The sequence below is a fragment of the Sylvia atricapilla genome, chromosome Z (genome assembly GCF_009819655.1).
Source record: "Sylvia atricapilla isolate bSylAtr1 chromosome Z, bSylAtr1.pri, whole genome shotgun sequence".
Classification (NCBI taxonomy): domain Eukaryota; kingdom Metazoa; phylum Chordata; class Aves; order Passeriformes; family Sylviidae; genus Sylvia; species Sylvia atricapilla.
In genome coordinates, this window is record NC_089174.1 from 50055295 (window position 1) to 50066297 (window position 11003).

Consider the following 11003-nt stretch of genomic DNA (forward strand, 5'->3'; position numbering starts at 1 on the left):
AAAGTCACTCACCTTCCACCACCACAGTTGCAGGTTTTGAATAGGCTGTGCCCAAACTGTTCTTGGCCACACAACGATACTGTCCTGCATCTTCTCTCTGAACATTATGTATCCTTAAATTCCCAGAATCGAGGACAGCAATGCGAGTAGTCTCCTGCCAGAGGAAGGAGCAATTGAGGTGAGGACTCTACATGCAAGATGCTCACGAACAGCATCAAAAATCTGTTTACAAAGTTTCGGCTTACATGCATGAAGACTATACAACTCAAGGATTTAGGGCCAGCTCTTCCTGTTCAGCATTGTCATGACATACTCACCCATTGCTACTTTTGACAGATCAGTGATTTAGAGCTTCAAAAGAGATCTTATTTAAGAGAACACTCACAAGTTCTTTCCTCAGTATTTGGCCATACTTAGTATTAACAAGCATATCTCACATAAAATATAGATGCAATAGAGAGAACATTTGGTTTGTATGCAGAATTATTGCAGATGAAGATATTTATGAGATGAGCCCTGGATTTTCCAAATGCTTCCTTTCTTGCTACTAGAATTTACAAGTATTATAACTATTATATGTTATTACTAGGCACAGTACCTTTAGCAAATAATTATCATTATTGAAAACCATTCTCTACTCACCTTTACAACTGCTTCTCCTTTGACCCAAGAAACAGAAGGTTTTGGATTCCCCATTGTTGTGCATGGAAGAACAGCCTTCAAACCTTCTATTATTTCAACATTTATAGGTGGACGGGTTATTTTGGGTCCTAAAATTTTAAAAGCCAAAACTAAAATTGAAATGAAGCTAAGAGATAATAGAATGAGACAAATTCAGAAATTACATAAAAAAATCTACTGCTTTTTCTGTATATTGGTAAAAGATAGAGCAGTCTTTCCTGGTTAAGAAGTGCTTTGGTAAGGAAAAACATTCTTCAGTACAGCATTCAGTTTCAGTTTATGGATGCAAAAGCAGCTAACTAGCGTGGTTTATTTGTTTTCCTGAGTGGAGTTTGACAGTCATTTGAATTAGGGCCTAGGCTAAAATCCAAATTCAGATAAGAGTATTTCCAGTATTGAAGAATGTTAGCATTCCAGGTTCTGACATTCTTCACTGTATAAACACTGTCTTGACTCAAAGCTCAGATCTGGGATTGGATTGATTTCAAAAGTGTTTTAACCCAGGCTTGCCTCTAGCTCAGCAAGAAGGGCATGTATACACAATTAATATCCTTAATTGAAAGATTTATAACTATGCTAGTGAAAAGGACAATCGATCCTTAAAGAATAAGCAATCAAACTCCCTTGAAGTTAATGAGGGATCAATTTAAATTCATTTTTCTCAAAGAACATGGCCTGTCTTAACCTGAGCTGAGAGTTTAAAAGATCATCATCTCAGTATTTTGGGAGATCTGGCATTTTAAGGCTCTTGCATGATAATGAACCAGCAGAAAAGCAAGTTTCGGAGAGCATCACCTCCTGGCCACCACCTGCAAGTGACTGGGATGATGCAGAGTTCCAGAATTACCAGACCTTGAGAGTTATCTCATTAGCATAGACAAATCCTTTCCTGCAAACAGATGCTTTATTCAGAATATACCTCTGCTCTCCTTTAAAGTATTTGTGTAAAGAACTCTAGCTGTGTGAGTCCAGCTTTACTGAGTTTGACACATATGTAGCTTTCTGCAAGAACAAGTATTTTGCCTTCCATGTGAGATGCTGAGATTTACAACATGGTGCTTCAGACCGTTCAACACTGCTATTGAAAACATCTGAACATAATTTAATTGATTTTGCCATCCTCAGGAAGAAACCTATTAGTGAAATTTTACATTTAAAGTTCACCAGGAATCTATGCAGTATTTCCACAGAGGTCTAATCTATCAAGCTGTGCCTCTTTTACAGCACTTTGCACAAAGGGCATTATTCAAAGCGTCAGTTTCTGTCTTCTGATCTTAGAACAAGCGTGTGTTATTCAAAGTAAATAATCACAAATTCAGTAAGTTATGATCCCCTGTGCCATGTCTCTGACCCAGCTTCACAAGAACATGAGTCGGCCCTGAATGTAGATCATCAGGCAGCATACATGGGAGTCTGCTCAGGTTTTCAATCAAACACTCACGTGGCCTCAAGAGGAAATTGCATTTCCACTTACGCATTTTCACCTGGAGAGCCCCACAGCTCTGCGCAGGTGCTCCAACTCCGTTGTCTGCTGTGCAGCAGTACACCCCATCATCACTGTCCTCCACGCTCAGGATGGTCAGGAGCTGCCCGTTCCTCTGGATGCTGTACCGTGTGTCAAACAGCCTGCAGGCACAGCACAGATTGTCAGGGACAACCAGGGACAGAGAATGGGAATTGCATTTGAATACATACACTGCTCATGTCACTACAAATGGCAATGAGATTTACCTTTGATTTTCAACCCACAAGCAGAAGGGAAGGTGCTGAAAATCCTGAGTTCAGCTTTAAGATTCCGTTTCTCACTACACCATGCAGTTACTGACCATCCCTAGTATAGTTGCAATTCTTCTTCCACCCAGACATTGGTAAAGTAAGTAGATATCTGGGGTTTTGACTGGCCAAAACAGGCATGAACACAAACAATCCTTTCCAGCCAGATCCTGTGTAAGCATAAGTGCTCAATGTAAGAGAAAAATGTTTGTATAGTAACTAGAACTGGCTGAAATTGTTTAAAGAAATCTTGTTCAGGAAAAACAAAACAAAACAAACAAAAACAAACAAACAAACAAAACACACAAGATTTTTTTTTTAATTAAACAGATGAAGTTATGAAAACATTTTTACAGTTGTGAAAAATACACTAACCAAAAAACATGAACTATTGTGTCTACATCCTGGAGTGGTTTTGTCTATTTGTTTTGAAAAAAAAAACCAAACCAACAAACAAGAAAAGAAATGTGCTGAAGCCATCTGAAAGTCAGAGGATTCAAGGATAGCTGTAGTTTAATGACAGCAGGCTTTAAGCTGGATATTTCAGGGAACTGAATAAAGCCCTGAAGCTGAAGCAACAAAAATATGGGATATTGTAGCAAAGTATGTGGAGAAAAGACCAATTTCATATGTGAGAATGATGAGAGAAGTGTAATATGTGAGTAGGTTAGGGGAGATGTGTGTATTCAAGAGTGAGAGCCAGGGAAAGCAGAAAGAAAGATGATGAGAAATCAGAGGGATGAGCTATTGATTTTCATTGCGAAATTGCAGAATTATAATAAATATAAATGAATAGTATAAATAGACACAACAAATTGTACATTTCTTTGTGCTTTATTTTCCCACCTTTCTTAATGCTTTTGCATTTGGACTTTGATTCTTATGAACAGAGGCAAAAGGATTCTGACCTGAGGATTTTGTCCCAGGCAATCAAACATCTGACCACTACATATGTCAGGTTTTGTCTTTAACTGTTAAAAACTGTACAATAGTCATTGACTAATTTAAATGTACCATTTATGATGTTTTAGGCATGTATTTCCTTTCAACAGCATTTCATCATTCAGTATTGCATCCCCCTCCTCTTTTTCAACATGGGAAGAAAGAGCACCATGAAGTCATCTGTAGTGTAAAAGACATGCTTGTCCTAAGGAAGGCTCATTGTGGGCAGCCCTGTTCTGAAAGATGGGACAGGTAACCATTTCACTCGGCACAGGGCACCTGCTGGTTTACTTGCACAAGTTTTGATGTCAAAAGGAAAGGCACATCCAGAAGACTACTGCTGACTGTATTCTATGTCCTGGCTCTATTCCCACTGAAGTCGATAGTTTGCATACTGTTTTGTTTTGAAGGTTAATATTGCTGTCTGCCCAGGATGCTGGGACCTTGGCAAGAGAAGAAAATTTTGGAAATGACATAACTGATATTAAATGCTTTCAATAACTAAGCCCTTTGAAGTTTGATATGCACATACACACAGAGGCACAGAAATACATTTATATGGTTTTTTGGTTTGGTTTTTTTGGTTTTTTTGTTGTGTTTTTTTTTTTTTTTTTCAGAAAAGGAGTCTTCTGATCTGATGCTTTTCTGTTGTGTAAATATTTTCACCTGAGTTTTTAGAAAGTAACAAATATATTCATCTTATCTTTTTCCTCTGTCTTTGGTTTGAGCTTTTGTATCCAGCAGTAGTGAATATAATGCCTTGTGAAAGTGAAACACTTCCTGTTATTAATGCTGCTTCAGAAGTCCCAGTAAAGGAATGAAGTACCTGAGCTCTATGGCCTTACGAGAAGAAGTGATTTTATCTTTATTTTCCATTTTGGTCAAAGCGCTGTGTCTCAGAGACAGAGTGGAATGGCTTTAAGAAAGATGTGTTGGGCTTCTAGAAGAGGGTATTGAGATGATAAATCATCTGGATTACAAATTACCTTAGAACACATGGAGAAGGATCATATTAACACATGGGGAGAGAAAGACACAGTTCTTCATGGATGGCTTTCTCGCCCTGCTTTGATTTTCAGCCACTGATGGGGAAGGAACTAGGAGAAATACGACCTGATTTGGAAAAAACATCCATATATTTCCCAATATTTCCAAAGGGCTATATTCATCTTTGTAGCTTTCTGCTTTGTCCTGCTCTAAAGCAGTTTTCCAGGCAGTGAGACCTCCTTTTGCTGCTGACTTATTTGAAGTCTCCTATGCCAATGGTTCAAAACATTTTTGAATGCTTGACCACAATAGGGCCAACCATGCTTCAGGTGATCATCTGCCCAACATGGACATCTCCTTTAGAGGACGGAAATCGACTATGTTACACAAAGGTTGTGCTGCATTTTCCCTCATAGAGGAAGTCCCTTACAGCCATGTAGAATGAGAAACTGATTCAAAGACCTGTGGTAGATGTAATGTGATTTCAGAGCTAGAAGTACATTTTACTTTGTAGAAACGTGTCAACAGCAAAAGAACAAAAGCAATGGCAGCAACTTCCATAACACATTTCCATACTTCCAGAAAGCTGCCTTCTTTGTTGACATCTTGATGCCTTGTGACTAACATCTGACAGTGATAACAGAGAAGAAAATTTCTAGATCCAAAACAAGAAGCAAAAAAGAATGGCAGAGCACAATCTCTTCCATACATAGTTTCCAAGTACATTGAGACAGACAAGTCCTGCTAAGCTCCTTTTAAATATTATACAGTGTTCTCCTCCTTCATAAATGCATAAACTGAGAAAGAGAGCAGACTGAATTGTTTGAAGCTAGAGAAAAATCTCCTTGCATAGCTTGAAGCAGAAACTATTTCTCAGCAAGCTCAGGTGTGTGAAAATGCAAGAGCAAACCCCAAGTGCTCTTACCACACCCTCAGAAATACAGAATCCTATAAAATTACAGCCACTCATTATCTCTCCTGCCACAGACCCATTTTTATATTCCCAGATATCTCCTGTATCATGAAATAAAGCACTTCCATTTTTGGCAGAAGGTACTGGTGAGGGCTGGGGCTGATCCCTACCTGATCGGAATGCTGTTGCGTGTCCATGTAATCTCTGGCTCAGGATATGACTCCACTACACAGACAAACTTGGCAACATCTTCTACCAGGGCATCCACTGTTTCCAGAGGAGTGTTGATCAAGGGAGCTGTGTGAAGAAGAGAAAATGAGAACATCTTCTAGTGCCTACTGGAGAGTGTTACACAACCACCAAGCATGTTTGGTGGAGGGAGCCAGGTCCCTGCAGTGTCACTCAGTGGTATTTTCCCTTGAGGTGTATTCACAAGGTGCAAAACAGCAAATCAGGCTCCAACAGGCTTAGTTTCTAACCCACCTTTTCCTCGAGACTCACAGCAATAGGTTAGCATACCACAAGGACACAGGTAAGGCTGTCCCCCTGCTATGAGAGTGCCATTACCTAGGCTGGAAGTGAAAGGGGCAGCACACAAATTGAAGCCAGGCTGACCTGCCCCTGGAGTGGGAAGAGTCCTATTTATTAGTGCATGAGATCGGGGGGGGGGGGGGGGGGGGGGGGGGGGGGGGGGGGGGGGGGGAAGGGGGGGTGTTCTTTGTTACAGGATTTATTCAGTCAATGGTTTACCTTTAAAAAAACCCAAACAAAAAAGTCCCCCAAAACAAAATAAAACCCCACCATGTTTGTTTGTATATACAAACACCAAATCCATTACATGGCACTATATTTTTCTAAGCCAGGCTCACAAAGACAATTCAGGTCATTCAGATTGTCTCATGACAAGGACACGCTCTTTTTCTCAGAGTTTCTAACCAAGTAGCATGAGGGTTAGAAGTTGAATGGCTATGTCTAATGCTTATTATCACAGATCTGTTGTCATGCATTACTCGAACACATCTTTAGAAACATTTGCGATCACTGGTGAAAGACTTGAAGCACAGCTGGAAGGGATCAAAGCATAAGCCTAGCCTGTCTCTTTCCCTGCTCATGGTATTCATTACAGCCACTTCCTCCAAAAATACTTGAATGTTTTGATCAATGGCTGCTAGAGACACACATCCATATTGGTTGGACTGAATTTCAGTGAGACTTCTCCTGAGATAACTAGTTTTCATCATATTCCTGAAACACTACTTTGAAAATATATCATGGATTCTGGAGTCTTCCTGTTCCCCACTGAGTACAGCAATATCTGGCCCATTGTTTTTTTCACAGAAAATCCCAATTGCTGTGTATCTACTGGTCCTCCTTAGTACAACAAGATTCAAATTCAGGAAAATATAAGCTATATCCATTTTATCCTTCTCTCCCTAAGGAATGGGCAAAAGAGAAGACATTCAGATTTAAGTAACTGAGAATAATAGAAAGTCAATACCTTAATCCTTTTTCAATTTACATGGAAGTCAAAATTAGAATGTCTTTAGAGTTCTGACAGAAAGAAGCTAGAAGAAAGAAAGGGTCAGCTTCCACTATCACGTTTATGTAAAATTCTAAGTGGTTTTGATATTTCATTAGAATGGACCTGCCTCGATAATATTTCTAGATTATATGACTTCGCATTGTATCATTGATTAACAATAATAACTATACTTATGTAAGTCTCAAAACTACATCTAAGATAGGATCACTGCTTCAAATTGTCTCATGCATCACTTTATTAGGTCATTTTAGGTCACATTAAACAGAAATAATCATCTATATTGTTACCCAGATGAATCCCATGCCAGTGAAACCAAATGGAAGATTTCTATAAAGTCTTCATTCAGCTACTACTGAAGGTTGTCTTAGGAGAATAACCCTCACTGATGGTTATCCTATCTACTTCAAAAGAGACCCTGCTATTTCATGACAGAGCTTATTGGGTTTTGATGGCATTAACCCCAGAGTCTTGTAATCTAATTTTTACAGTGTGTTTTTGTTGCTCTTGTCCATATTCCTCAGTCTCTAGAAGGATGTTTTTCTAACTCTGGAAATATGTAAATTTCTACAGCAACAGTACTTCAAAGCAACCAGTTTTATAACTGTTGCAATGACACAACAGCCACTCCAACAAGTAATAAGGCTATATTTGTACCAAGAGCTGGTATGCATGACGACAGTATTTTGTTCTTTGGGCAAACAAGACCTGTCGAGTTTCTATATTTAAAAAAAAATCTTGAGAAACAGTTACATACTTTTAGAGTGTGTCTTTTATTCAATAGATGACAGAATATTGCATAGACATGGTCTGACCTGGTACCTTTTGAAGGCCAGAATACAGCTTTTTGGGGCAGAATCAAACCTCATACTTGCAAGAAAATAGTGTCCAAACTGACAACACTACAGTAACAGGAAAAGAAATTATTTTAAAGCTGTCGTCCCAAATTCTACATCCTCAGAGGGCAACTGTGACAGCAACAGGGACATATAATTTTCTTGTAAGCTCTTTTTTACCTTTATGATATTTAACTCAAGTTAGGACAGTGGGCAGTGGAACATGCCATCATTTTGTGAGGCAGCAACGGAGTCCCAAAATGGCTGAGATGATACTTACATCTAAAAGCCATCCAAACAGCTTGGGCGCTGGTGCCAGCCCATGTTTGCTCCAGAAAAGACTCTAAACCTATGATGTGTGCATTACCAAATTTTAACATAGGAAAATACAATGTGAACAATATACGGACATATCTATTATCACAGGAAATGGAGCCAGGCCTTTCCATGTGCATATACTGGGGATTTCTGATATTTTAAGGTATCCTTGTGGCTTTAAATAAATTGAAAATAAATTAATTTATGTATGTGTAAAGCCACACAGGTGCCATTTTTCTGGATGTCAGCTGTAGTTTCCAGAGATAGAAAAATGACCCAAGGCTGGTCATGGGACCATGAGAAAGCCAAATCCCCTTCTATCCCCAGCCCACCAGAAGCTTCCAAATGTCTTGGCTTTGGATTTGGATTTACACTTTTGAAACCAGACAAACAAAACAATGCAGAAACAGAACCAGTTTCTCTGCAACATTACAGACACCTTTAGAAACTGCAGTTTCTATGGTTAAAAAAGCAGCTCAGCTGTGATGTCCTAGAAAAGGGAATGTATCTGTTCATTACACTGTGACACCAGAAAAAAAAAAAAATCTATCGCTGTCCTCTTTGTTTTTCTTATCTCTCCAATATCACAACATTCAAAAATTACCACAACATTCAAAAATTGTAGAGTTCAAAAACTTAACTTAGTACCTTAGGAAAATTCTAACATCTTTATTTCGAAACATTTTTATAAAGAAAATAACTTTTTGGGGGGGATGGGGAGAATAACCTGACTAACAATTGTAAAAGCATAGCCCTGCTGTAAGAGCAGCAATGTTGGCCTAACATGCGAATACTGGCATTCCCCTTAAGATTTTGTTTTGTTTTCCTGAAACTGCAAAGTTTCTAATGAGTGTTGAATTGCACTGGACCATCACCATTCAGCAACAAATTGTTGTCCACAGGTTTACCAAATAGTACGTCCAGAATGGTACCACAGTTGCATTTTGTACCTCAAAGATATTTTCAAACAGATCTTTTTACCAATTCTTTTGTTGGCTAAAAGTACATGTGCATAAGCCCACATGCGTGTGTGCACTCAAGATAGAAGGTATGATAACTTGTACGTAATATGCTATAAAAAACAGTGCATATTTGTACTTATATACATATTCTTTGTAAAGATATCATAGATATTTATTTCTTTTGAAGCTTTATATAATTACAAAACTACACAGGTGTGTTGAACGCAACAAATCTTTGGCTCTGCAGCAATTGGTACTACCAGCCATTAACTCTTCTGAGCTTCCTTTCACATGAGAAATTTACTTTCCACCCAGGTCGAATCCAAAGGTCTCCCCTGCCTATTACAATGTGCTCTTCACAGACAAAGAACCTTCAATTCCAAACACAAATATGAGAATATTTTCACTGCTGTCCTTCTAAAAGCAGAGAAGTGACCATTGGAAGCAGACCATTTTTCTATTTATTTGGAAAGCTACAGCACCACTCACCCCACCATTACCAGAGACACCTTCCCCTTTGAAAAACCTCCTTCAACAAATGGCAAGAGAGCAGGGGAAAAGCCCCTCCAAGCAAACCTTTCAGAAGTGTCTCAGCCAAGCTGAGGGCTGCCAGGGTGAAGACGTGCACCAGGGACACCTTCAGCAGGTCATTCATGTTTGATCCAGAAGGCATCCAGCTTCTTCAGGCAAGGCGTGCAGACATCCCAGCCTGCTGCATGTCGGAAGCAGTGTGCAAGCAGAGCTTCTCTGCGAGTGACAGAGTGGGGTCTGAGGGATCTAAGTATAATCAGGAATTCTCCCACCCAGTGGTGGTGATGGACGTGGCCAGCTGCTGTGTATCCACTTTGGTCAGTGTGAAAGTGTGGGGCTCATGAAACAAGAGAAAGCAAATCCCTTTTGAATTCCTTCTAAGCAAACAGAGAACAGTACAATGGGCAAATGTATTTCCAGGGCAGTACCCTACCCCAGTGTTTCAAAGTCACCAGAAAACTGTGTTATTCCAGCACACTAACTGCAGCAGCATGAAAAAATGGTTGCCATTGTCCTTTCCTTCATCTTAGTCCCTTTCTTTTCCAGTTATTCTCCTCTCACTCATACACACTCCCTCTTATTATAACCTTTCAAGATTGGCTGTAATAGGCCACCTGTTGCCCTGCTGATAGTATTTCTTTTCTTAACAGATGCATTTGCTGGAGCAGAAGAGGTTGGCATTTGTGACTAGAAGTGCCTTTCTGTAGGGAAATAAGACTGTGGGGTTTAATCTCCAGAAATATCTTGTTAGCCAGCAGGTCTCTGCTTAGATGAAAGACTCAAAATGTCTTAGAAATCAACACTCATTTTCTAGGAAGACTTAAAGAAACATCAGAATCAAGATCTCCTGACTCACTGTGTCTTGCCCCAGTCTACCACAAAGGCCTACGTTATATTTTCCAAAACTGTCATTTGTATTTCCTGTTTTTCCACCATAAATATTTATATGAAGAGCAAAGAGGCTTACCAGTGTGGAAAGGCTGATGCAGGGGCAATATCTGCATGAGAAGGGAAAAAATGAATAATCAGTCCAGGAAGAACCTAATTGATGATGATCCTCTTGGAACATGACTCTGCATACTCTTCATAATTTTATCAGCAGAGTGGACAAGAGCTTTGCACTAAAATACATGGTTTGAGGAAAGTGAATGTGCAGTCATAACATATCACACATATTTGAGATCTCTGGAATTTCCTTTATTTGCTGAAACTCTTGACTCAAACTGCTTCTTAACATTTTTTCTGCAATGAATGGTTCAGCAGTGCTTCTTCTGAGGACCAACTGGAGCAAAGCTTACCAGTGCTGTGAATGTGTGAATCTGCATGGTTTGCTACGGCTTCATAAAAGCAATGTTACTTTGGAGACATGCCATTGCTGATTAGAAACAAGGATCTCTAGACAAGTGTTCCTCTGAAGATGGATAAAGGCAGAAACACTCTCAGAAGATGTTAAAGATGTTCCAAAAATTCTGGAGCTAGCAATGACAATAAAGCAAAATAAGAAGGTGATGATGAAACAA

The 11003-nt window shown here is 39.3% G+C and overlaps 1 protein-coding gene across 1 annotated transcript in view; it reads right to left on the bottom strand.

Annotated features, from left to right (window-relative positions):
* Positions 1 to 9679, bottom strand: part of MUSK (muscle associated receptor tyrosine kinase) — a 52948-nt gene extending 43269 nt beyond the window's left edge. Inside the window, exons 1-5 of the mRNA XM_066339821.1 lie at positions 9529 to 9679; positions 5467 to 5593; positions 2156 to 2307; positions 643 to 770; positions 13 to 154 (exon numbers count right to left, since the gene is read on the bottom strand). Of these exons, the coding sequence (XP_066195918.1) occupies positions 13 to 154; positions 643 to 770; positions 2156 to 2307; positions 5467 to 5593; positions 9529 to 9625 (646 nt within the window). The 5' untranslated portion in view covers positions 9626 to 9679. The remainder of the gene's footprint in view (positions 1 to 12; positions 155 to 642; positions 771 to 2155; positions 2308 to 5466; positions 5594 to 9528) is intronic.
* Between the last annotated feature and the right edge of the window lie 1324 nt (positions 9680 to 11003).